Here is a 26,793-nt window from a genome sequence, read left to right as displayed (position 1 = left end):
GTGCCAGACACTGGGCTGAGTACATGGAACTTAAGAGGATAGTGTAATAATGGAAATATGGTGGGAGCCACCCAACCCACCGTAGTGGGCTGAAGTGGTTTCCCAGAGGAAGTTATGCTTAAGCTGCGATCTGGAGAAAGTATCTATTTGAACAGGATGAGGAATGGTGCTGGTACATGGTAGAGTGTCCCAGGCAGAGAAATGAATAGAGAAAAGCTGGTGGTAGGAAGAATTGATAGCAACTTGATATAGTTAAAGTATAATGTTGGGGTGCAGTGGGGGGGGGGTACGGGGTGCGCTACTGAGAAATGAGCCTGGCTAGTTGAGCAGGGACCACATCATGAGAAACCTTGAGTATATGGCTAGGGGAGTTTGGACTTTGGCTTGAGAGCAGTTTGGAAATTAGGCCCTTGTAGGGCAAGTCTGGAGCAGGGAGACCAGTTTCCTGGTGTCCAGGTGAGAGAGGATGGTGGTGTGAACTTGGGTTGGTATATAGGATGGAGGAGGGAGGTCAGGGATGACACCAGGCTTCTTCTGGCTGCAACACCAGGGTGCTTGGGGGTACAAAGAGCATAAGGGGTTAGGTTGCTCAGGTCAGGCAGTTGTTCTTGCGGTAAAGGGGACTTCCCAAGGCCAGCCCTCTGGCTACATCTACTTGGGAATAAAGATATAGCATCCTATCCTTAGTCTAAGACCACACAGAGGAATTCTGGCTGAGTCCCTACAGCACACTCATTGCCTTTTGCCTCTCCCCCATACAAACCTGCTGTCCCAGTCGAGAAAGACTGAAGCTCTTTGGTGTCCCAGCTCTTCCCTGTCTCTGATTCCATCTCCTTCCCTCCTCCTCTCTTGGGCTCAGAGATGCCAAATGTGGCAAGATCCAGTGTCAGAGTTCCGAGGCCCGACCCCTGGAGTCTAATGCAGTGCCCATTGACACCGTCATCGTGATAAATGGAAGGCAGATCCGATGTCGGGGCACCCACGTCTATCGAGGTCCCGAGGAGGAGGGTGACATGCTGGACCCCGGCCTGGTGATGACCGGGACCAAGTGTGGCCATAACCACGTAAGTTCCTTCCTCCAGCCTCACTTAGCCTCTGGGTTGCAGAGGGTAGTGATTGAAGTGGGAGTCTGGGGGAGGATGCCTGGGTTCAAATCCCAGCTTCCCCAACCTCTTTAGCCCTGTGGCTTACATTCTTTATAGAGCATATTATTAAGAGCAAGACCCACCCCGTAGAATTGTCGTATGGATTAAATGAGATAATCCCTGTAAACTGTTTAGAAGGATTGTCTATTATATCTCTTTTGTCCTCATCATTAATTATCATATGAATTATGAAATGGTCTAAACTAGGAGTCCGGGAAGCCTGGGCAGCTATCTGAGAGTTAACTCTGAGAATAACATTGTAAAACACATCTGAAGCACTAGGTGTAGTACCTGGCACAAAGTAAACAGCTATCACCATGGTCATTATCTTTAAGTATAATGTTTAAATTAGTACATATTAATATGCAATTAAGTAACATAGAACCAATAGTAATATAGAATGAAATCACACATATTTATTATATGGGCTTCCCAGGTGTGGCACAGTGGTAAATAATCTGCTTGCCAGTGCCAGGAGATTCAGGAGACTCGGGTTCAATCCATGGGTCAGGGAAATCCCCTGGAGAAGGAAATGGTAACCAAGTCCAGTGTGCTTGCCTGGAGAATCCCATGGACAGACGAGCCTGGTGGGCTACAGTCCATGGAGTTGTAAAGAGTCGGACACAACTTAGCAACTGAGCACGCACGCACATTATATTATTATATTTTCTTAGAATGTAATATTTGTTGTTTTCTCCCTCATCGCAAGAGAAATAGCAGAACTAGTTAGTTGTCATCCTGTCCTTGAATTTTTAGGTTGTTTTTATCACTATAATAACCTGAAGCAGGCTGCCTTTTTGAGTCCCATATGTTCTGAAAGCAAAACCTCAGTCTCCTAATCGCCAACCAGTGTCCCTTCTGTTGTACTGACCGGTTTCTTCTCATTACAGATTTGCTTTGAGGGGCAGTGCAGGAACACCTCGTTCTTTGAAATGGAAGGCTGTGCGAAGAAGTGCAACGGCCACGGGGTACGTATGCTGGAGGTTCTGGGGCTCCTCTGCGATGATGTCCATAGGGGCAGGCACTGTGGGAAGCCAGAGCTCTCTAGGGTGCTGACATCTCTTCCCTGCCCTGCCCTTGCTCCAGGTCTGCAACAACAACCAGAACTGCCACTGCTTCCGGGGCTGGGCCCCACCCTTCTGCAACACGCCAGGCCAAGGGGGCAGCATCGACAGCGGGCCCATGCCTCCCGAGAGTGAGTGGCCGGCCTGCGTGGCTCCTGCCCACCTTTGTGAGGAGGGATGGATGGCATAATGCAGAGGAATAATAAGTCAGCACTGTCATCCTGATTTTTATAGATGAGGGAACAAGAGGGGCTGAGTGGGAGGAGTGGCCCAGGCTAGCAGCCTGGTGTGGGGCCCAGCTCAGTTGCTCTTCCTCTGTCTCTGTCCCTTCTGTTGAGGAGCCTGTTCCTGCTTACAGAGAGATTAAGACAGACCACAGGTTATTGAATAATCCATTCTATCTGGGGGTCAGTGGTAGCAACTACCCCTTCTCAACCACTTAAAATTAATCATGGACCTAGGGCACATTATAGTGACTCAGATGCCCTTTGATGGACAAAGCTTAAAATGAGGAGCTGGAAATTCAGAAGTGTATTTCAGGGATTCTAGCTCTTTGGTTTCCAAACTTTAAAAAAATAATAGCAAAAAAAATTTTTTTTTTGAGCAAAATCTTTCAAGGAAGAAACCTCTATATAAAGCAGTTAAAAGTAGTGTGTCACTGGTCTATATATATTTTGTACATTTAGATTTATAATTCATGAGAACATTGAGGCGAATTTGGTGAAACCAAATGTGAAATTGTGGATTATGCTTCTAATCTTAGATCAATCTATATGTCTCAGTGTTTTGTGGTTGCTTTGTGTCCAGGAAAATCATGATTTAGGCAGAAAACAAGTGGTAAGTAATAATAGAGCTGGAATAATAGAGCTCCTTGCCTTATATGAAAAGGAATGCTTTTCAATTAAGCAGAAGTAGCTGGAGAAACTTTACTGTGAAGTCCCTGCCAAGCAAGTTGACCTGATTATTGAAGCTAGTAATATTAGTGACTTCCCAGTGGGACATAGTATGTGTTTTTTTGTTATAGTTTTTAAGTTAAAATAAGTAATACAAGGTAAATGAAAATCAAGGATCTGAAGAGTATCTGGAACATATTATTTGAAATCCACTACTGAAGCCAACTGCTTCTAAATCTGCCGCTTGGGTTCTGTTTCTGGAAGGCGCTGGTCCTGTGGTCGCTGGAGTGTTTTCAGCCATCTTTGTGCTGGTGGCCCTGATCATGATGTATCGCTGCTGTAAACAGAACAACAAACTGGGCTACCTCAAGTCCTTAGCCCTCCCTTCCAAGCTGAGGCAACAGTTCAGGTATGACGGGGTGCCGTGAAGGATTTGAGGTCTACTTGGGGGTCACAGCTTTCTGAAAGCAGTGCCTGGTTTTAGAAGAAGGAGGTGGTGGTGGTGGGTCTCATTTAGTTGGAAGGCAAATGCCCAGTGCACGTCACCCTCTCCCCTTCTGCTACGCTCCATGACCACGGCAAACATTACTACTTGATTTTTATTGTAAGCAAGCTTGATTGAGCCTGGTCATCACTTCAGAAGCCTTCTCAGCAGAATGCCCCCAACCAATTCAAGCTGGAATGTGAAATGAAATCTATCCTGTATCTAATGGATTTCCTCCGCATCTTAGAGCCCAGAAAGTGAGGCAATAGAGGAAAACTGACTAGCTCAAGTCAGTCACAGAGGTGGCTAGACATCAACTCAAGACAGAGAGTAATTTTTGTCCTAAGTAATTCATTCCTGTGGGTATTGAAGATGTATAGTCTCCAAGTCCTCTGTTATAAATCATAATTTTTCCAGAGGAGATTTTTAAATCCCAGGTCCTCCTGGAATGATGCCTGAGGGAGATTGGTTGATGGCTGGTAACATCCTTGTCTTCTTGGGGGAGAAAGGTCTTAAAAAGGGTGACGAAAAGATACTGAGGCACACTGTGCTGTATATGAGGCCAACTCTCTTTCCTTGGGAGTTTTCCACTGGCCACCGTCTCCGTGCCGAGGGAGCTGGGCTTCAGGAGGGCCAATCCCACTTCCGCTAGAGCAGATTCAGGGACGACTGAGCTGCTGGCTGGCCACACCTGGGTCAAAGCGAACTCAGGCAGTAACCTTCAATGAACAACCTGTGCTTCTCCTTCCTTGTTACTAGTTGTCCCTTCAGGGTGTCTCAGAACAGTGGAACAGGCCACGCCAACCCAACGTTCAAGTTGCAGACACCCCAGGGCAGGCGAAAGGTAAGAGCTTTGCACCATGAACATTGCTACTTTGACCTTCTCTCTTAGGACTGTGCTAGATTTTCCCATAAGCACCTTTGTGGGCCCCTTGGGATTCGTAATAAACGATACTTTCTTGGCCTGAGAGATGGTCAGCTGGTTCTACCATCCCCTCATGACTTTAAAAGTTGCATTTGACCTCTGGGATCCGAGGTCTTTGTTCGTGCCAATGGGACACCCAAGGCCACCCTCAAGTTTTTAAGTGCATTAAGGGTTCCTGTATCTCAGACGTTCCTCGTCTTATGCATACAGGTGACCAACACTCCTGAAACCCTGCGGAAGCCCTCCCAGCCTCCTCCCCGGCCCCCTCCAGACTACCTGCATAGCGTGTCACCACCTGCGCCATCGCCAGCACACCTCAGCAAGGCTGCTAGAAACTCCCCAGGGCCCAGACCATCAGTAGAGAGGAAAGAATCATCCAGGGGACCGCCCCCAAGCCGGCCAGTGCCCCCCGCCCCTAAGTGCGTCCTCTCCCAGGTAAGTGGCTTCTCAGCAACCCTGGATCAGGAGCATCACTTGTCAGGCCATCAGCCATGAGGAATGAGGAATGATGCAGGCTGGGAAGAGAGAGCTTGCTGAGTCCTGGGCTGGCTGCCCTTGCTGCATTCTGGTCCATACTGGGCACACAGAATGTGAGGTGACGAGATGGGGAAATATGCTACAGAGCACTTCCGCCCTGGCTGGCGTCTTCCTGACAAGCCGGCGCCCATCTTCCACCCCAAATGTGCATGTTCAGTCAGTGTTTCAGTTCCCCGTGGTCTTTTCCTCTCTGCTGGGCCTTTGCAAATGCTGTTTCCTCTGCCACATACACTTTCTTCCCTTTGCACCAACATCTCGTGTTCATTCTTAGGTCTCCTGTTAAATGCTGCTTCCTCCAAAAAGCCTTCTCTGACCCCCAAGTCCAAGTTTGGTGTCCCTGCATTTCTCTCATCATAGTACTTATTCCACCATGTTGTGCCAATCAGTACCTTGCACTAGTCGGGAGGTCTTCCTGAGGGATGTAGGGTGATGCTTTGCTCATCTGGGGGGCAGGTCAAGGGGCCCGGCCTCTGGGAGGGGTGGGCAGGGTCTGGGCTATCCCCGCATCACCGGTGTTCTTTAGAAGCAGAGCCATCCTGCCCTGCAGTCTGTTTACCCGGCGTGTCTGTGCTGTGCTGGCTCCAGCTGTACCTTCCGGCAGGAGTTCCTACAGCACAGACACAGATGTTGGGTGGTGGCCAGGCGTGGTGCCTTCCGGAACCACCTGTGTTTTACCCTCAGTTGGGGTAGGGGACTTGGCCATTTTCCTCCTGGGACTGTTGTTCTTGGGCATGGTCCAGGGGGCCCAGGCTGTCCCTGCCCCTAAGGACTGTTGGCTCTAGGTCCTGGGGTCTCTGGGACGTGGCAGTGTCATGGTTCAGCAGAGCCAGGAGCAACAGGTTTGGTTCTCTGATGATGCAAAGCTGCTGCAGTGCATGCTCCAGTGCTCAGTCATGTTCGACTCTGTGACCCCGTGGACTGTAATCCACCAGGCTCCTCCGTCCATGGAATTTCCTAGGCAAGAACACTGGATCGGGTTGCCATTTCCTTCTCCAGGGGGATCTTCCCAGCTCAGGGATCAAACCTGCATCTCCTGAGTTTGGCAGGCAGATTCTTTACTCCTGCGCCACCTGGGAAGCCCTGCAAAACTGCTGCTCTCCCGTTTTCCTCATCTGGGGCAGGAGTGGGATAGAAAATTGCATACAGAAAGAGAAAAGAAAGACTGACAGGGAGAGAAGAGGCAAGAGAGAGGAGAGCAGAGGACAGGGAGAGTGTTAGGCTCCTTGGGCAACTGTAACTGACACCACAGTCTGGGGGTGGGGTGGTGCCGAAACCACAGAGAAACTACTTACTTCCTGACGGCTTTGGAGGCTGGAAGTCCAGCAGGTTTGTTTTTTCTGCGGCAGCTCGCCTTGACTTGCAGGTGACTGCATTCTCCTGTGTCCTCGTGTGGTCTTTCCTTTGTGCGTGTGCGCCCCGACGTCTCTGTGTGTCCACAGGGACAGTCAGATTGGATTAGGGTCCACTCTAACGGCCTCATTTCAACATAATCACCTCTTTAAAGGCCATGTCTCCAGATACACTCACATTCTGAGACACTGGGGTTTAGAGTGGCCACAAGTGAGTTTTGAAGGCCACAGAAGGAGAGAAAAAGGGAATAAGGGGGGAGAAAGCAACCGTGCGCAGACGAGGGTGTGAGGGGGGAACAGAGGAGGAGGGAGGGAGGGAGCAGTCCATGAGACCAGTGTTCCAGAAAATCTTGCACTGCAGGCTTGTTGAATGGAGATGGCTTCAGCCTGAGCCCAAAGTGCTAAGCAATAGGTTGGGGGAGGGGCTGGGTAGTGGACTCCAGCTGCATTGCCCTGGAGGCTGCTGGCAGGAATCCAGAGCCCAGAAGGCCCCTCCACCACTGGCAGGTACCCCAAAATATACACCCCAAGCATGGCTTCAGGCCCAAACAGGGATTTCTCAACAGTGCTGAGGGCAGGCGGCAGGGATTCAGTCTGGGCAGACGCCCTTCCTGGGACCCATCTGAGTACTGAGTCTCTGCTGCCCTCAGTTTCTGTTTGGGGGAGCTGTCTCACAGGGTTGAAGGGGCCAGGCCAAGGGGGTGGTTTGTAAGTAGAGTAGCCAGGACTTGCACCTAGGGCTGACTCCAGACCCTCCGCCACCCTGTGTGTCAGGCCCTGGGTCGGCTCTGGGGGCATCCACACTCTCAGGTCTCAGCTCCACAACCTCCTAGCCTGGTGACTGGACCACTCTTGAGAGGTGGTAGGCAAAGCTTTGTAACCTCTTCTGCTCTCTCTGCACATGTGTGTGAACTTTTGCTTTGTACCTGGCACTGGTGAGCAAAGCAGAAGCCATTTCTGCCTCCTGGAGCTCACAGCCTGCTGGGGAAGACACTGGTATGTGTGTAGTTACAGAAGTGGTAAGTTCTATGAAGGAGAGGTTCAGCTTGCTTACAAAGAGAGTTATCTGGAAATCTGGGAAAGCGTCCCTGAGGAGGTGACATTGGAGCTGAAACCTGAGGGGTGAGCAGGAGTTAGCAGGCTGTGAGGGGCAGGAGAGGTTCTTGGACCAGGGACCTGTTGGTGGGGAAGCTTTGTGATGAAGAGAGCCCCCAGATGGAAGGAGCTTTAGAGCCCCTTTGCCTGGGGCCCAAGGAGCTATGATAAGAAGCTGGAGAGCCAGGAGAGGCCAGACTGTGCCATGGGCCTGGATTACAAATTGGATTTGCATTCAGTGGGAACAGGGGGGCAGTGGTGGGATGTGGGTGATGTGATCAGATTTGGTTTGGGATCTCTGTTTGTGCTACATTTAGGGAAGAGGGAGACACAGTGCCTAAGAGAGGGCCCAGAGATGTTTCTGGGGCTATTAATCTTCCTTTTTTTTTTTTAAACCTGGGTGAGGATTACGTTAGTGTGTTCATTCTGATAATTCATTTGGTTGTATATTTATGACTCATGTTTTTTATGTATATTACACTTTAGTTAAAAAGTCGTTTTAAAAAATGAAAGGCCTACTATGGTGGCATTTGATCAGAGGGGGATGAGGCTGAATGCACAGACATTATCAGTTACAAGGTTTAAACTGTGTCCGGGGGAGAGGCGATGGTAGCATTGACAGGGTGAAGCCCATGAGGGGTGTATAGAAAAGAAAATAGACAGGACTTGGGGAACAGTTACTGCTGAGGGTTGGGAGGGGATGATCCCCGCCTGCACAGCTGCCCAGTGTCTGGTTTGGTTTGTGCAGCTTGACTGACAGGGGTGCTGCTGCTGAGGATGGGAGCATAGGGCCAGAGCAGTTCAGGGACTGTTTCCACCCCAGAAAAAGTGTTGGGTGAGGCCTCCGGTAGAGCCGAGCTGGGTTGAAGCAGACGTGGCCAGTGGCACAACCCTGCTCGGGGATGCCCAGTGTTGCCATGCTGATGAGGTTCCTGCCCAGATCACCTCTGTTAGCATGCATGCACGCGCGCACACACACACATACACACAAACACACACAAATTGTTCATTTTGCACAGCAAGCAGCCAAGAGAGCACAGCATTTCCCCACTGCATCCTGACATCTGCACCCAGCTGTTGCTTCCGCCAGAATGTCTCTGTCCTGGCCTCCAGGAGCCACTCTGGTTTGGCAGCTGTCTGGCCTGGAAGGGTGTGGGATCTCTGGGTCCTTAGGGGAAGGAATGGAGCGGGTCAGCGTGATTTTTTGGTCCCAAGAATCTGCTGCTTTTACTCATTTCTGCTCCCAGTTTTCTGCTGACTGAAAAGCTTCTTGCAGAAAATCTCTGATTTACTCCCACCCTCTCCCCATGCTTGCCATTTAGCCATTTTTATGCTTGCTCATGACCTCCACAAGAAGGGGAACCATCCAGGTCAGCAGGCCCTGAAACCCTCACTTGTGGAATCAGCTTCTCTTGTACCAGCCTGGGGATCTGTGGGTGGTGGCATGGTCCAGTCTTTGCCCCTTAAAATTTGTTTTTTGATCACAGAAGAAATACAGTTATTTAAACTTTTCTGACTAGTGCAGAGTTTTATTTTTTTCAACTAACTGAGTGACTGAACTGAACTGATATGGATGTTGAGTGCTCACTGTATATGAGTCCCTGTTCAGGAAGCTTGAGCTGTATCCCTGAATCGGACAGAAAAGGACCTCTGGTCCTCTTTCTGGTCTATTGGGGAACAGAGAGAGAAAATAAAAAATAAGGGAGTATACTGTGGTGGAATGGGGTGATATATACCAAGAAAGAAAAAGTAGATTAGGATAAAGGGGTCTGGGAATGCTGAATGAGGGGGTGCTGCAGGTTTTTCAATCTTATTCCCTTTTATTTTTATTATCTAAAAAAAATTTGGCTGCCCCATGGGGCATGTCGTTCCCCAACCAGCAACTGAGCCTGCACTCCCTGCAGTGGAAGTACAGAGTCTTAACCACTGAACATCCCAGCTGTTGTAGTTTGAGTCTTTAGACTTTTCTATATATAGTATCATGTCATCTGCATATAATGACCACTTTACCTCTTCTTTTCCAATTTGGATACCTTGTATTTCTTTTTCTGATCTTGACTACTGTGGCTAGGACTTCCAATGCTACGTTGAATAGAAGTGGTGAGGGTGGGCATCCTTGTTCGGGATTGTAGTTGGGAAGGCTTTCAGCTTTTCACTGTCAAGTATTATGTTGGCTGTGGGTTTGTCATAAATACCTTTTATTATGCTGAGATATGTTCCCTCTATACCCACTTTGATGAGTTTCTGTTATGAATGAATGTTGAATTTTATCAAATGCTTTTTCTTCATCTATTGAGACAGTCAATGGTTTTTGTCTTTTCTTGATGTGGTGTATCACATTAATTGATTTGCATATGTTGAACTATTGTTGTGACCCTGGGATGAATTCAGTTTGGTCATGATGTATGATCTTTTTTATGTGTTGGATTCAGTCTGTTAATATTTTGTTAAGGGCTCTTGCATCTACATTCATCAAAGATACTGGCCTGTAATTTCCTTTTTTGATGATTTTTGTCTGGTGTTGCTATCAGAGTGATGGTGGCTTCATAGAATGACTTAGGGAGTGTTCTCTTCTCTTTAATCTTCTGAAGTTGTTTGAGAAGGATTTGTGTAAGTTCTTTGTATGTTTGGTAGAATTCTCCAGTAAAGCCACTGGTCCTGGACTTTTGTTTGCAGGGAGTTGTTTTTTTTTATTATAGGTTGTGTCACACTTCTAGTAATTAATCTGTTCAAAGTATCTAGTTCTTCCTGATTCAGTTTTGGAGGGCTGTATGTTTCTAGAAACTTGTTCATTTCTTCTAGGTTGTCCAATTTATTGGTATAAAATTGTTCAGAGTTTTCTCTTATGATTTTTTTTTTTGTATTTCTTCAGTGTCTGTGGTTGTTTCTCCTCTTTCATTTCTTGTTTTATTTGGGTCCTCTGTCTTTTCTTCTTGGTGAGTCTGACCAGAGGTTTATTGATTCTGTTTATCCTTTCAGAAAACCAGCTCTTGGTTTTATTGATTGTTTTCTATTGTTTTTTAATCTCTGTTATTTGTTTCCTCTCCGATCTTTATTATTTCCTTCCATAAATTGACTTTAAGTTTTGTTTGTTTTGTTTGTTTAAACCAAACTGCTTTTTCTAATTCTTTTAGATGGTAGGCTAGGTTGTTTGAGAGTTTTCTTGTTTTCTGAGGATGGCCTGTATCACTATGAACTTCTCTCTTAGGACTGCTTTTGCTGCATCTCGTAGATTGTGTATGGTTGTGTTTTGCAGAGTGTTATAATTTTAAATAAGGCCGTTGCTACTGCTGTTGCTAAGTCGCTTCAGTCGTGTCCGACTCTGTTCGACCCCATAGACGGCGGCCCACCAGGCTCCCCCGTCCCTGGGATTCTCCATGCAAGAACACTGGAGTGGGTTGCCATTTCCTTCTCCAATGCATGAAAGGGAAAAGTGAAAGTGAAGTCGCTCAGTCGTGTCCGACTCTCCTCGACCCCATGGTCTGCAGCCCACCAGGCTCCTCCGTCCATGGGATTCTCCAGGCAAGAGTACTGGAGTGGGGTGCCATTGCCTTCTCCAAAATAAGGCCATTAGGGAAGGCCTTATTGAGAAGGTAGTAAAACATGAAGGTAATGTGAAAGTACAAAGGAAAGAATTGTGCCACCCACAGACAACCAATATGGAAAATATGATTTCTTCTTTTTAAAAATTTTATTTGCACAGGTAATATACATATGTATACTCTTGTTAAAAAAAAATTGAATGTTCACTTGGATGACCCCTCTCACCATGCAGAGCCCACTCTTAACCTCTGACCTGTTACCAGTTTGGTCTTCATCTTTCTGACTCCCCCTGTACCTTTGGGTTTACACTGGTAGGGGACTGAGGGGGGTGACTTGTTTCTCTAAACTACCCTCTGCAGCTTGTACCACCTTGCCATTCCTCTTGGTCATCTTTCCACCTCAGCACTTATCAGCCTACTTCATTCTTTTAAAATGCCATGTCATATGTCTCTGTGTAATTTTAGTAATTTGTTGATGAAAATTTTAATTATTTCTAATTTCTTTTGCTGTCATAAACAGTGCTTCGAGGAACATCCTTGCAGTTTCATTTCTGTGGCCCTGTGCAAATAGTTCTCTAAAATGGGTAACAGGAAGTGGAATCATGTATTTAGGTCAGAGAATGATCACTTCTAAACTGAGTATGATTTCTGATTTTAATAGATACTGCCAACTTGCTCTCCAAAAAGGCTTTTTTTCCTGAGCAGGTAAACATGTACGCACACAATCTGTTTTTATAAATGGGACCATTCTTTTTAAATGGTGTATCCCTCTTCTCATCTGCTTTTGGCCTGTAACATACTGAGGACGTTTTCTCTTGAACGGGCGCTTCTGGCCTTTGAATGAGGCTTGTGGCTTTCTCCACAGGATCTCTCCAGGCCTCGGCCGCCGCAGAAGGCGCTCCCGGCTAACCCAGTGCCAGGCCGCAAGAACCTCCCTAGGCCAAGCGGCGCCTCCATCCTGCGGCCCCCTCCCTCCGGCCCTCCTCAGACCCGGCCCCTGGTGGCACCTGCCCCAAAGGTGAGTCTTCAGAAACCCTTGAGGTAAAAGCTGAGAGCAGAGGGATCCAGGGGGCAAAAATACGGCTGAGAAAACAGACCAGTTCATGCTTCTTGGGTAAGGCTGAACTTCCAGAACAAAAGCCAAGGACAAAAAGCTTAGCCTAAATGACTGTCCCTTAAATTGGTGATATCACCCCCTAGTGATAGAGGTGTTTTAGTTCCACATGAAAGCTGATGTTAAGGAGGCTGAGCTCTGGTACCTTCAAACTAGCTCTGCAGCTGATGAGCTGAGTGGCCCTGAGCAAGTCACTCTTGAGTCTCCGATGCCTTATCTTTTTTTTTTGTTTGTTTGTTTGTTTGTTTGTTTTAAATTTTATTTTATTTTTAAACTTTATATAATTGTATTAGTTTTGCCAAGTCTCCGATGCCTTATCTTGAAAGAGGTTTTAGGAAGCAGCAGTAGACAACCCCCACCCCCACCCCAGGTTGCTGTGAAGGTCAAGGCAGTTAATTGTCATTAACTGCCAGCCTTTGGTAGGCTGTGCACAATGGCCTTTCCTAATATATCTTCCTTGAAGCTGATGTATTCTGTGTGGCCAGTCCTGGGGTCGGGGCAGACAGGAGCCAGTGAGGAAGCTGGCTGACTGCCCTGTGTTCCCACGAGGTCCTGCAAACTCTGCAGACTGGGGCACAGCTTTGTTGAGAGGGAGGAGTAGGGATAGCTGATCAGCTGGGGTCAGGAGCGGGGTGGGGGGCGCCACGATGCCTCTCACTGGAGAGCTGATGGACAAGAAGACACGTGGATAGACTTCTGTAGAAACCGTCTTTCCCAGCTGTCTGTCTCGTCTGCTCACCTGACACAAGCAAGAGGACAGTGCCCCATGATTCCATTAATCCGCACGGATCTGACGTTTCTCTCTCTCCTCTCTTGTTTTCCCTCAGTTTCCTGAATACAGATCACAGAGGGCTGTGGGGATGACTAGCTCGAAAATCTAGACTCGTCTAAAGGGGCTTCTCCCTTCCCTTGAGGACTTTGAATACCACGGAGGAGCCGTTAGCCATGGGCTCTGGAAGAAGCATGTCTGGCCGCCTCCGAGCTCCTCCTCCCCAGCTCCCCTCCTCCTGGAACCAGCGCATCTCTGAAAATCTCCTTCTCGACTCAGTGCCTCCTCGGTCTCCTCAGGGGCCCAGAGTGACTACTACCCCATGGCATCCAAGTGTTGTTTTGTGCAATATCCAGCCCCAGGTAGGAACAGGAAAGCAGAGGAGGACGAATGGCTGCTTCTCCCCCATCCACCCTCCAGCTGGGCCGTCCCCCAAGAGGTGCCAGTCCATCTGGTGCCAGTGGTCCGAGCTGGAGCCCACCTGGGAAGCTGGTTTCGACCTTCAAGCCAGGACTCAGCTTGGAGAAGCCATCCATCCACATCTGGGTACACGTGAGAGCTTTCTATTGCTTCTGTCTTCCTCCATGGTTCCAGGCTGGCTGGAGGTGGGCACTTAGCCTCCCTTTTAGCTCTGGGATCGAGGGGTCCCTCCCACTGCCCAGGGCTTGGTCAAGGTCATAACTCCTGGCTCAGTGGTCACATGTGAACAAATCAAGTCTTCTCCTTACTACCCCCCACCACCCCCAAACCCCTACCTACCCATATTCCCACGGGTCACTCTGACTCAGACAGGTACTATTTGTAGGCGTTTAGACAGCAGGGGGAGCATAGCCTGGGCCCCTCTGAGCCGTCAAGCCAAAGGTCGCCATCTGCTTGCCATGATTCTTGCTTGCTCTGTTTTCTCTTTTCTGCACTTTGCAAGTGCCTCGTGCTTTTGATTTCTTTCCCTGCTTGGACCTGCCCAACGTGTGGTGCTGTGGAATGCGATTCCCCAGCAGTCCCGACTTCCTGGGACCTGGTGCTGTGACTTGCAGGTCAGGGTTCTGCCTGATGGTTGGCCCCAGGATTTCCTGGTTTCTCGAGAGTGATGACTGGCATGGCCTTGGGCCATGGCTGTGAGCACCTAGCTTTACTGTCCATGGTTTTGTGACCTCAGCAGAGTGCAGGTCTTCCTCTCCCTGCCCTGAATCTGAGCATGGTCCTCACGGATGGCGGCAGGTGTAGGGAAGGGAGCGGATGTCCTGGGAACCCCATCTATCCCCAGGCTGATCAGCAACGAGATAGGACTGTTGTCCTTTGAGCAGAGAGCATACCTGTAGAGCTCCCTAGAGAAGCAGCCTTGATGGAGTCTGTGCTGGGACCAGCGAGATGATTCCTTATCCACTTCCTTGTGCTCTTTCCTCTGGTCCTGTCCTCCCCACAGGGAGCGGGGCTGTGCGGTGCTCTGCAGGCTGGGACAATTGTCAGAGTCACCGGCGAGGTTCTCTGGGACTGTCTCCCACCCCAGAAAGGTGCTGGGCATCTGGGGGCTGCCCACCTCCTGCAATGAACAGATGTTTGCTCTTGAAAACCTCAGTTCAAGGAAGAGGCTTGAGTTCTCACCCCAACCACTAGCCCAGGGCCCCATTCTAGCTCTCCATACACAATGGGTGCTTAATCGATGTTCTGGGTTTGGAGACAGGTGGGAGATTTGGGCTGTGCACCTGGTGGACTCTTGGGGTACATTTAGAAAGAGCTCAGGAAATGAAGTTCTCCTCCCTCAGGTAGTTAAGTAGTTGTGATGTTGGTGATATTCACACCTCTGTCTTGCTGACAAGGGTCCTGGTTGCGCCCCACACCCAATGTCCATCATCCTCACTTCCTGGTGGGGTCAGGGGACAGCCTTCCATTTAAGCATGCTACTCTAGATGCCCCAGGCCTCACGGCTGGGTCCCAGAAAATGAAAGGCTAAAACACTTCCCCCACCAAAATCACCCTTAAGCCCAACCCCATGCCTCACCAATGATCCTGTGGTTCCGTCCAGCTTTCCTCCCCCATATCAGGAGGTGGAAGGCTGTGAGGTGTGAGCCTCTTGAATCTGAAATCCACCCTCCCTGGAACCAAACCGGAAAGAGACCTGGGTTGTTGCTTTCTTGTGTGTTGTTTTCCATTATTTTAGTACCACCTCCACGTGATAAAAATTGTACTGTGAACTGGAAGATGGTCGAATTTTTAAAATCTGGTAAGACTTTTGGCAACCTGTTCTATTTACTGTTTCTCTCCTGGTTCTGTTCAGGGAGGCAGGAGGCACCATTCTGGAAGGCCAGGGAGGCTGCCCGGGGGGACAAGACTGGCTACTGTGGCCCGCTTTTCCCCTCCTGTGTCCATGTGCTGCTTTGAGGTGATGAAACCCAGTATGGATTTAGGGAAGGAAGGACTTTACTCACAGGGATTACTGCAAGACTGGGGAAGGGAATGTTGAGTCAGGGGCACCGGGCAGTTGCTTTAGGAGACTGCTCGGGTGAGCTGAGTGGCTGCAAGATCTGTAAAGCATCTCACAGCTCAGAAGGAAGAGGCCTTTTATAGGAAGGAGTGAGCATGGCTGGAAAGAACCACATTCAGGGACAGACTTTGTGGTCAGCCTTTGGGGGAGGGGCTGATGCCGGCTCTGGCCAAGGGCAAGTCCATGCTCAGGGTCTGATGGGGAGGAAAGGAGCTTAACTGAGGCTTGGTGGAGTGACTTAACCAGCCTACTGTTCAGATGGAGACTATGTAAATCTTTTTAGAAGCTAACTTAGCCTCCTACCAGTTTTTCAACCCTAGACTTGTTTTCCTTAAGAGCCTGGAAGGCATCTCTGAAATGTAAACCTCAAGGGATCTCAAGGGAGCTTGCACTGGCTCTCCTTGTCTCGGTGGGTTTTAGCCCAGGCACTGGGCTCCAGTGGTAACTGCCTGCTTACCTTCGGTTCTTTTTAGCCTTGCTTACTTCTCCCTGTAAAAGAAAAGCTCCTTTCTGTCCCAGCTCTGAGAGCCTTGCAGATCTTATAGTGTCTCGTTGTAGATCTTACAGTGATGTCATAGCCCCATCCACTATGGCCATGACCCCTCTCCATCTCTTGCTGTAATCCTTTAGAACAAAGCCTCCTCTTACCCATGTCAGAATTTGTTTTTGTTTTTTTTTTTTGGCTGGGGGTATAGAAGATTCTCATGTTTTAAATTGGAGACTGGTTTTAAAGTCAGAGATTGAATTAAATGTATGTACAACAGCTCTGCAGGACACCCAAGAAAATCAAGACTATGCCAACTGGAATGGTGCCCCACCCCTCCCTAGGGAACCTGGTAAAGCAGAGGATCTGTAGAATCCACACCAAGTGCCCCCAGAGCCACCCACCCTCTCTCACCACCCACTGTGTGTACGTACGTATGTGTCTGGGATCCAGGGCAATGTGAATTTTCTTTTTATTTGGGAGATTGTTCACGGAAAACAGATCCTCTTTTCTCTCATTCACCTATTAATTGTTTACAATATTTGTATATCTATGCAAAATACTTGAATGGGCTATGGTGCCTTTTTTCCTTGTTTGTATTTAATTAAATTGTCATTTGAAATGTTGGCTGGTTTGACAGCTCGTTTGTTTGTTTTCATGTTGTATTGGCTAGCCTGGATACGATCCATCCCTGAGGACTCCTCAGAAGAGTTCCCACAGGGACCATCCACCCAGCTTGTCAGACCACCGTGGAAGAACCTGAGCCACAGAGAAGCCTGGGGTCTTTGCTTGTCTTGGCACCTGGACAAAAGCTGGTCTAGTTTAAATAGGTCTGGGGTCACTCGGGACATGAGTGATACAGACCTACCTTGAGGATTTGTGAGGGCTTAAAGTATTCATGGGAGGCTCTTAGCATTGTGATTGGTTCCTCCTAAAGGCTCAGACATTAACAAGGGATGGTAAAAACAAACCAACAAAAAAACAAGGGATGTGCAAAGTCTTTAGTGGACTGTATTCCCCAGACAACCTTTCCCTCTCTAGTGAAGGCTGGACTGCAGAAGACACTGGAGGGACAGGACCTCCTTGATAGCCACAACTCTCCAGAGATTGGGGCCTGGCCTGGCCCCCGACCCCAACCCTACCCCCCACCCCCCACTGCTCCGTCCACCAGCACTAGAAGAACCAGTTTAATTAGTCCATGTCCAAGGAGGGCCGAGATGTAAGCATCAAGTAAACACACTCAGAGGTCTTTATTACTGACCCTGCAGACCACACTCTCAGGGCCCTCAGATCACGGCCATTCTCAACATCCAGTGGGTTGCATTGATTTTAGTTAGAGAAATCCACAGTCGTTCAAAATTGGGGCTTTGAGGCTGGAGTGCGTGCAGAAAGCCAGCCTGTTCATTGGTGCTCTAAGGCCAGCAGGAGTTTGGCCTGGGCTTGGCTGTACTGAGGGCCCGGGACATAAACACAGGCACAGGTATGGAGTTACACAGGGGGGCTCTACACCAGCTCGGGGGGCTGAGGGCCAGGGCTTCCTTCTTGACAAATATACTGACTCCCTTACCTCCGTATCAATGATCCTTGAATCAACTGTCACATTCTCACTGCTAGAAAGAAGACAGGAAGGGAAACGATATTAATTCTCTCTCTCCAGCTGCTCTTGGTTTTTTGACTGCCTCCAGCCAAATGTTGGGGGACCACAGGCAGTCCCCAAAGCAGGTGGTGGTGCAGCAGTTGTGGCACACCGCCTCCCAGGGTGGGCAGCTCATCAGTGGACTGGGGACTTGGTGGCAATCTGGTCCATGGCCAGAATGACACCTGGTACCTAGCTTACACCCCCACTTGGTCACTGAAGTTCAAAGCTGATCCCACTGGCCAAGCCTCTAAGGCTTCAGCCCAGAAGTTACCCAGAGGAGACTTCCCTAGCAGCCCAGTGGTTAAGACTTTGAGCTTCCACTGCCGAAGGGGACTTCCCTGTGGTCCAGTGGTTAAGACTCCGTCCTTCCACTGCAAGGGGCATGGGTTCAATCCCTGGTCTGGGAACTAAGATCCTGCATGCTGCATTTTAAATACACACACACACCCAGAGGTTACCTTTGCCGCCTGGGTTCTTGGTCAGCCACCAGAGTAAACACAGGTTAGCCTCTGGTTTCCAGAGAGCTTGTGTCTGCTCTCTGACAAGTCCTGACTCTGCTCCTCACTCTTCTCCCCATCTCCCCAAATCATATTGTGGTTTACTCCTTGAGGAAAAGGAAAGTGCATTCTACTCGACAACCAGGCTGCTTTTAAGAGTCGTGAACTGCTGTTCTCTTAGAGCGAGGCGGAATGAAACTCTGGGCTTGGCCAGCAGAGCTCGGCTGGGAGGCACCTTTTGTTGTGGTTGGTTGTGTTGTTTCGAGTTCTTGGACAACCACCTGAATGTCTCTGTGACCAGCTCCTTGGGGTGCATCTAGAGAGGGAAGGGGCCTTTCCAGGTGGCACTAACAGTAAAGAGCCTGCCTGCCAATGCAGGAGACATAAGAGACGTGAGTTCAACCCCTGGGTCAGGAAGATCCCCTGGAGGAGGGCACAGCAACCCACTCCAGTATTCTTGCCTGGAGAATCCCATGGACAGAGGAGCGGGCTTGCAAGAGTTGGGCATGACTGAAGCAACTGAGCACAGCACAGAGGGAAGGGTGGGGGTGAGGAGGATGGAAGCAGATGCTAAGCTCCAGGCTGGCTGCTCTGGGAATGGGGCTGGTGGCAGGGTTTCCCTGAGACATCAGGCAGCTTTCACAGTAAGAAGGTCAGCTGAGGTCTTGTTTCCGTGTCCGAAAATGAGGTGGCAACAGCAACAAGACATTTGACAAGAGTTGTGTGTCTATTAGTTCCAGACAGGGGGCATGGCGAGTTGCTCTCTGGGCCCTGGGGAGCCAGGTGCACTTCAGCCTTGGACTCGGGAACAGTGAGTCAGTCTCAGGAGGGGAACTTCCTGATGACCAGCGTTTCAGGGAAGTTCCTGGCTTGCGCTACATTCAATGGGTCAAATCCGATCTTCTTCCCCACAACACAGGAAACAAGTGGGAAGGGAGGTCCAGGGGACCTGCTGGCACCAAGTAGTGTGTTTGGTCACTGAGGCTGTGTTTCCAGGAAGTGAAACCACCACTGCTCACTGAGTAGGGATTTTTCTCCTGGAAACAGCAATGAGGTATAAATGGAAGTCTCAAGAAAAGAGCCCATTGGTACGAGTTGTGTTGGAAGTAACCAGGTGGCTCTGAAATCAAGCCGTCAGGCTGTACCACAGGGCTCATCCTCTCACTTCTCTACTTCAGGCTTTACGAATGGGCTATAAACACTTTGGGCTTCTCTTCTGGTGATGGGGTGCTGGAGAGTTCCATGTTGTCCACCAGGACATTCTTATCTCCAAGTCTAATGACACTGGGCTCTGGGGCAGGAGTGGCAGGTGGGTTTTTGTGCATGTGGGGCAGGCTGCTCCGGCTGATGTCCAGGTCTTTGAAAGCATGAAGCATGAATACACCCAGGATGATGGTGACAAAGCCAGAGAGGGTGCCCACGATGTCCACAGCCGACATCCTGTACCACTCCTTGAAGAGGATGATGGAGGAGGTCATCACCGTCGTGGTGAAGAACACGTAGTAGATGGGGAACACCAGGGAGGTGTTGAAGATGTCCAGCGCCCTGTTGAGGAAGTTGACCTGAGTGCTGATCGAAAGCGCCAGCATGAGGGACAGGATGTAGGGGAGAGGGTGCCGTACAACCGGCAGCCCCTGGAAGAAGTTCCTAATGGTGATGCCCAGGCCCTTGCTGGAGGACACGGAGAAGGCCCCGATCACAGAGCAGATGGTTATGTAGATGAGGATGTTCCTTTGTCCGTAACGTGGGGCGACGACGAAGATGAGGATGAGGCAGGACACCAGCAGAAACACAGCAAACACGATGTACCCTTTGAGGGGGAGGGAGAGAAAGGACCTGAGCTGGGAGGATGCCATCAGCATCTAGAGCTCCCCACCCCCCATGGCAGCAGGATGTCACATTAAGAATCTGGGCACCGGAGGACTTCCCTGGCAGTCTAGTGGTTAAGACTCTGCACCTGCAATGCAAGGGGCGTGGGTTTATCCCTGGTTGGGAAACTAAGTCTCTTCAGCTGTGTCTGACTCTGCGACCCTGTGGACCACCAGGCTCCTTGGTCCATGGGATTCTCCAGGCAAGAATAATGGAGTGGGTTACTATGCCCTCCTTCAGGGGATCTTCCTGACCCAGGGATCAAACCCACATCTTTTGCATCTCCTACATTGGCAGACAGATTCTTTACCACTAGTTCCTCCTGGGAAGCCCTTTTATATTATGCATGCTAAGTCACTTCAGTTGTGTCTGACTCTTTCTGACTCTACCCGGCTCCTCTGTCCATGGGATTCTCAAGGCAAGAGTACTGGAGTGGGTTGCCGTGCCCTCCTCCAGGGGATCTTCCCTTGCAAGGGATTGAACGCAGGTCTCTTATGTCTCCCGCATTGGCAGCACATTCTTTACCACTAGCGCCACCTGGGAAGCTCGTCTTGTGGCATGGCCAAATAAAAAATAAGTAAAAATAAATAGAGAAATAAATCTGTGTTGTTAAAAAAGGAAATCTAGGCTCTGGAATCAAACATGGGTTCTGGTCCCAGCAACACAACTTTTTAATAACTTGTACAAGTTATTCATTAAACCCCTAAAATCTCAGTTTCCTCTTTGTAAAATATAAATAATAATAGGACCTTCCCTATAGGAGCTTTTTTTTGTGAGATTAAATGAGATAATATACTCAATTGACTGAATGCCCCCTCCCATTCATATATTGAAACCTAATCCCCTAATGTGACAGTATTAGGAGGTGAGGGTTTCAAGGGTGATTAAGTCGTAAGGGTAGAGCCCTCAAGAAGGGATTAGTGCCCCAGGGGACTCCAGAAAGCTCCCCTGCCCCTTCCACCAGGTGAGGACACCTGGTGGTGATGTCTATGAACGAAATCTATAGGGCTTGAACAAGGACTTGATGATGGCTTCCAGAACTGTGAAAAATTCCTATTATTTATAAGCCACCCAGTCTATGATATTTGAACTAAGACATACAAACAAAGCATTTAGAACAGTACCCATTACATAATAAACAGCATCAATACCTATCAAACTGGGACCCTATAAACTAGCCTTAGTACCAGCCCATCAGTTTTCTTCCCCAAACTTGCTTCCTCCTCCTCCTCCAGGTGGCAGCACCTGAGACGGTCATAACCCAGTCACCCCTCCCCAGGGTTCACCCCCAGCACCTTCCTGCTCAAGGGGAGCTGGAACCTACCTGTGTCTTTCATCTTGGCAGCCATCTCCATGATGGTGCTGATCTTCTCTTCCTCGGGGGCGTGTATCACCATCACTGTGCTGCCAGCCACGCAGATCACACAGCCCAGCTTCCCCAGGAGGTTCAGACTCTCCCCCAGGAAATACGAGGAAAAGATGGCACTGTGTGCAGAAGAGGAGAAAGGGCTCAGAGTAGCCAGGCTGGCCCCAGCATCCTGGAAAAAGGCCAGGGCAGAGCGAGGGCTCACTGCTTTCCCACGTGGGAGCTTTTCTGGACCCCTTGAAAATGTCTGAAATAGAAACTTACTTATGAGAGGGCTACAGTGTAGGCTGGAGGAATGGACAACAGCCACGTGAATTTCTTTCATTTTAGAGACGGAGAGTATCCCCAAACAGAAGAGTTGGAAGAGTCCTTCAGAGCCCTCTTGTCTAACTTCCTACCCAATGAGCACATCTTCTGTAACACTGCAAACAAATGTGAAACACTTTCAGCTTTGGCTTGTATCTCTCTTGTGGCAAACAGCTCACCCCTTCACAATGCAGATGAATCCATTGTAGGTTCATTCTATGAGGTATTACCCAAATGCGGTAATTTCTACTTGTCCCATATCTTATTCCTTGCACCATACACAACAAATCCATTCCTTCCTCCATTTGTATATGCCAGTATAAACAACCATCATGACCATTACAGGCACTGTGTCTTGAGCACTGTATCAGCATGCACTGCATGTGTGCATGCGCAGTTGTGTCCAACTCTGTGACCCCATGGACTGTAGCCCACCAGGCTCCTCTGTCCATGAAATTTACCAGGCAAGAATACTAGAGTGGGTTGCCGTTTTCTACTCCAGGGGATCTTCCTGGCCCAAGGATCGAACCTATGTCTCTTGCATCTCCTGCACTGGCATTATGCTAGGAACTTTCTATTTATTACCTCGCTAACGTCTTACAACTCTGAGAAGTAAAAAATATACTTATGCCCATTTAATAGATGAGAAAACTGAGTCCCATAGAAGCTTAAATGGTGGCAAGATCACACAACTGGTAAGAGACAAGCCAGAATTTGAGCTCAAATTCTGTCTAATTATAAAGCCTATGGTTTTTCCCTCTACATCTCACTGAGGAGAATTGTGACTTGAGTCTTTTCTGGGCAAAATACCTCCAGTTCCTTGCTGTTCTTTGCTGATATGACTTTCATTTCTCCAAATGAGCTGGCAAAGGTGAGGTAGGATGGGAGGGAAATGGGACAAGACAAGTATGATCACTGGGGTGCGCTTCTGTTTCTTTACAAGGGTGGCATTATTTTAGGGTAAAAATCTGTTGGCTGACCTAAGGTCACCCAGTAAGCTTCATGAGTCCTGCTTAAAGAGATCAGGAAAGAAGGGACTATTGTCTAAGCTCCTCTAAATGTCTCCCATCTCTCCTCTAAAACTGCCAAAAGCATCTTACCTACGATGCCTTTTTACCAGCATTTGGTGGCCTTAGCAAAGGCAGGGGTCACAAAGTAAAGGGTTCCCTGCCTCTCCTAACTACCCAGGATGGGAATGTGTAAACTAACCAGATATGCAATAGTGGTATCACAGCCACATCAGCCAACTATGCAGTGTGAGTCATGGCTCTATCTGGTTTTTGACTATAGATGTTGCAAGATTATCTTCAAGCTGGTAAAACAAAACAGGAAATTACAGGTATGGGTGTGGTGGGCTGGCACTTACCAGGACTCCATGGTTAGGGCAACAATCAGAGCCAACTTCAAATGGGACTCAGGACCCCCATGGAGGAGGGGTCTTGTAGCTTGGGAGGAACAGGGCAATGGGAAGCACACATGTGTAATAGCAGTTATCTTTAAAATCATCAAACATTTTCCAGGAAACATGGCCTAGTGATTAAGCATCCAGACTCTGAAATTAGACTGCCTGGGAGGGAATCCTGGCTCAGTCTCCAGGGATCTGGGTGACCTTGGCCAAGATGCTTAACCTCTCTTGGTCTCAGGTCTCCCCTCCTTTCTAATTAGTAGGGATACTGTGAGGATTAAAGGTGGCGCACTGGTAAAGAATTGCCTGCAATGCAGAAGACTCGGGCTCAATACCTGGGTTGGGAAGATCCCTGGAGAAAGAATAGGCTACCCACTCCAGTATTCTTGCCTGGAAAATTCCATGGGCAGAGGAACCTGGCAGGCTACAATCCACGAGGTCACAAGAGTTGTACACGACTTACTGACTAAACAAGAACAACAACAAAAACCCTAAACACGTGTTAGCCATGGTTATTCTTCAGTGCCGATTCTGTACTGTGCACTTTCTGTGCATTATCTCGAGGCCTTGAAGCAGTGCCTTCAGGCAGGCCTTATGAACATCCCCACTTGGGAGATGGGAAATTGACGCTTAGAGTAGTTAAGTGACCTGCTGTGTACTGTAACTACAAAGTGGCAGAGATAAGGTTAGAACTCAGGACAGTTAATCTAGGGCTTGTCCTTTCAATGTGTGTGCTGCTTCTACTATGGCACCAAAACACTGGCATGAGACCTTCAGCCTGGTGGCAGGGACAGCCCTTTCCCTGGATGGGGCTTGGCCTGCCCCTTCACTGCTCAGGCGGTCGAAGGGATGCTAGAACAATGGGCAGCACGCAATCCCCAGTGCAGAGCCTCTTTCCGGGAGCTGGGACTGACCCAGGTCCCTGACTGCAAGTAGCGATTGACCCCATATGGCAGTTTCCGACATCAACTGAAAACATGGAGGAATCAGAGCAGGAGAGGTGACTAACCTCATGAGGATACTCAGCGCTCCCAGAGGGGTGACGACTGTGGCAGGAGCGAATGCGTAGGCCCCGAAGTTGGCAACTTCCCCAGCAGCCACTAGGAAATGAAGGGTGAGAAGAGGTCACAGTGGCTCTGACCCACCATCTCCAGCCCAAATGAATGTGGGTGGAGACAGCTTCATTCGGTGTTCACCCGTTCACAGAATCCCAGACCAGCATTCATTACAATCCCGATCCTTACGCTTTCTCCCTGCAGAATCTCATCTAAAGGTCAGGCCCAGACCATCCTGACCAAATCCTCTCATTTTAAAGATAAGGAGATGGCCTAGAGTCCAGGGTCATATGGCGCCTTCTTGTTCTAGAGGTCTCTTGGCTTCTAGCCTAAGCATGGTTAAGGGTATCTCAGACCAATGATTGGTCTGTATGATTAAAGTAAGCTCTAAAAAGTGGGGCAGCAAGGAGATCAAACCAGTCAATCCTAAAGGAAATCAACTCTGAATATTCATTGAAAGGACTGGTGCTGAAGCTGAAGCTCCAATACTTTGGCCACCTGATGCAAAGAGCCTACTCATTGGAGAAGACTGCGTTGCTGGAAAAGATTAAGGGCAAAGAGAAGAAGGAAGCAACAGGATGAGCTAGTTGGATGACATCATTGACTCAGTGGACATGAATCTGAGCAAACTCTGGGAGATGGTGAGGACAGAGAAGCCTGGCATGCTGTAGTCTCTGGTGTCGCAGAGTCAGACGTGACTTAGTGACTGAACAACAACTAGAAAGTGTTAATTATCAAATAAAGAAACAGCCACAGTCATCGATTTTCCAGGTACCAAATGGTCCATGGAGCTGTCTTTCCCAGAGTAGTTGTGGATAGTCTAGACTGACAGGCAGGGGGTTAGACAGACATTCCCAAAGGGTCTACTTCTCCCCAAGTGAGTTTCCAGTTTGCAGACTCCTGCCTCTCTGCTCATAGAGAATGACCTGGCTCTGCCCTTTGAAAGCAGGTGATGAATGTGATCACTCTAGCTGAGACAGGGATCAAAACCTGACTTAGGGGATTATAAACAGAAAGCTCACTACTTCTCCATCCAACCTAAAGAATTAGGGTTTGAAAGCCAGACAGGGTGGTGGAAAGTGGGAGGAAATGTGTGAAGGTGCAAGTTTGGACAAACCTTAGGTGGCAGGCCAGTCACATCCTAAGTGACTCAGTAACTGCTGTGGAATGGGACGGCTGAGTTAGGAGTCCTGGGCTGTGCCCTGTAGGAGTCTGGGAGACTCTGCCCAGCAGTCATAGCTCCCTGCCTTTCAGGGGAAGTTGAGAAATTACACCTTTATCATTACCAGTTCTGTACAAACCTCTCTGGGGACAGATGCTTTGTGGATGAAAGACGTCACTGTGGATGGAGAAAGTAACCGGAGGGGCCAGGTAAAATGTTCTACCTGCAAAGACTATCAAGCTTTCCCCCTTAGAAATCTGGGCCTTGGGTGCATATTTTGCATAATAGAGACATCTATTCCTTCTTTCATCTCTGCCTCTATCATCAATAGGGCAGTGTCCTTAGTAGCAAAGAATCCTCTTACAAGGGACTTCTCTGGTGGTCCAGTGCCTAAGATGTTGAGTTCCCAAAGCAGAGAGCCTAGGTTTGACCCCTGTTTGGGGAACGAAGATTCTGTGTACGGCAACTAAGACTGGGTACAGCCAAAAAAAAAAAAAAAAGAGAGAGAGAGAAAGGATCTACTTACTCGTGAGAAATCCAGCCCACCACATTGAGTCCTTCAGGTAGCCATAGCCTCCATCCACTGTAGAAAGGAATGGGCACTAAGTTAGAGGTTGGCCACACTTTCCCGGGACCTTTCCTTCCCTCCTTTCCCTCCCCAGCCTCCAATGGTTCGGTACGCAGCAGCTGTGGTGCATCCTCCAGGCTTCCTTCTGGGCCCTCTCCTGAGCAAATGCATCCTATCCAAAGTTTTAAATTCCATCTGGATGCTCATGTCCCTAGTTCATGTATGCATCCTGATCCTTTCTCCTGAGCCCTGATGTGTATCCGGTTACTTACTCGACAACTCTTGGGTCTATCACAGGCATCTCAAACTCTGTCCTAAATGGAACTCTTGATTTTAAGATGCTCCCACCCACCAAATGAGGGCTTCCCAGGTTGCTCAATGGTAAAGAATCCTGATAAAGGAGATGCAGGTTTGATCCTTGGGTTGGGAAGATCCCCTGGAGAAGTAAATGGCGACCCACTCCAATATTCTTGCCTGGGAAATCCCATGGACAGAGGAGCTAGGTGGGCTATAGTCCATATAGTCGCGAAAGAGTTGACAAAACTTAGCGACCAAAACAATAACCCGCCAAATGAAACTCAGTAAGGGGACCTCCGAGTATCTAGTTGCTTGATCCAGAAACCAGGGAACCACACTGGACCCTCCCATTACTCCATTGTCTAAATCCAGTCCATCCTGGGCATTCTGTCTCCAAAGAGCATCTACACGGGTCCACTCCACTGCCACCACCCAACTCCCAGGCACTAATACTTCTGGCCTGGGAGAAGGCAAGCGCCTCCTAGGACTCCTCCAGCTCAATCCTGTCCCTTTATAATCCATTCCTTTCATAGTAGCCAGGGGTTTTTAACAATTATGTCACTCCTCAGCTTAGAGCTGGCCAGTGGCTTCAAAATACTCTTAGGATAAAGACCAGAATTCCTAACAAGCCTGATCCTAGTTCTGACCCTGCTCACCTCTCCAAAGGCATCTCCCACCACTCTTCTTACTATAGTCCAGCCACTCCGGCTGTCTTTGTGTTCTTCAAAAATGATGAGTTTGTTTTG

General features: G+C 48.8%; 2 protein-coding genes across 8 annotated transcripts in view; one reads left to right on the top strand and one right to left on the bottom strand.

The window, feature by feature from the left end:
* Positions 1-16,509, top strand: part of ADAM19 (ADAM metallopeptidase domain 19) — a 92,122-nt gene extending 75,613 nt beyond the window's left edge. For all 4 annotated transcript variants that reach the window (XM_086412633.1, XM_086412636.1, XM_086412635.1 and 1 more), the window contains 8 exons: positions 860-1,064; positions 2,036-2,113; positions 2,232-2,340; positions 3,367-3,511; positions 4,346-4,430; positions 4,722-4,946; positions 11,900-12,052; positions 12,976-16,509. In XM_086412633.1, the coding sequence (XP_086268759.1) occupies positions 860-1,064; positions 2,036-2,113; positions 2,232-2,340; positions 3,367-3,511; positions 4,346-4,430; positions 4,722-4,946; positions 11,900-12,052; positions 12,976-13,029 (1,054 nt within the window). In that variant the 3' untranslated portion in view covers positions 13,030-16,509. The remainder of the gene's footprint in view (positions 1-859; positions 1,065-2,035; positions 2,114-2,231; positions 2,341-3,366; positions 3,512-4,345; positions 4,431-4,721; positions 4,947-11,899; positions 12,053-12,975) is intronic.
* Positions 16,510-17,109: 600 nt separating this feature from the next.
* Positions 17,110-26,793, bottom strand: part of NIPAL4 (NIPA like domain containing 4) — a 36,833-nt gene continuing 27,149 nt past the window's right edge. For 2 of the 4 annotated variants that reach the window (XM_086412641.1, XM_086412637.1), the window contains exons 3-6: positions 25,709-25,765; positions 23,975-24,065; positions 21,213-21,373; positions 17,110-19,829 (exon numbers count right to left, since the gene is read on the bottom strand). In XM_086412641.1, the coding sequence (XP_086268767.1) occupies positions 19,201-19,829; positions 21,213-21,373; positions 23,975-24,065; positions 25,709-25,765 (938 nt within the window). In that variant the 3' untranslated portion in view covers positions 17,110-19,200. Of the gene's footprint in view, positions 19,830-21,212; positions 21,374-21,518; positions 21,657-23,974; positions 24,066-25,708; positions 25,766-26,793 lie in introns of those variants that run through there. The other 2 variants (XM_086412640.1, XM_086412639.1) reach the window with 2 other exon arrangements.

The sequence above is a fragment of the Bos grunniens genome, chromosome 7 (assembly GCF_055505025.1).
Source record: "Bos grunniens cultivar Pamir isolate PY7600 chromosome 7, Bosgru_T2T1.0, whole genome shotgun sequence".
Lineage (NCBI taxonomy): Eukaryota > Metazoa > Chordata > Mammalia > Artiodactyla > Bovidae > Bos > Bos grunniens.
The sequence above is the reverse complement of the archived record's forward strand: the minus strand, read 5'-3'. Positions and strand labels throughout refer to the sequence as shown.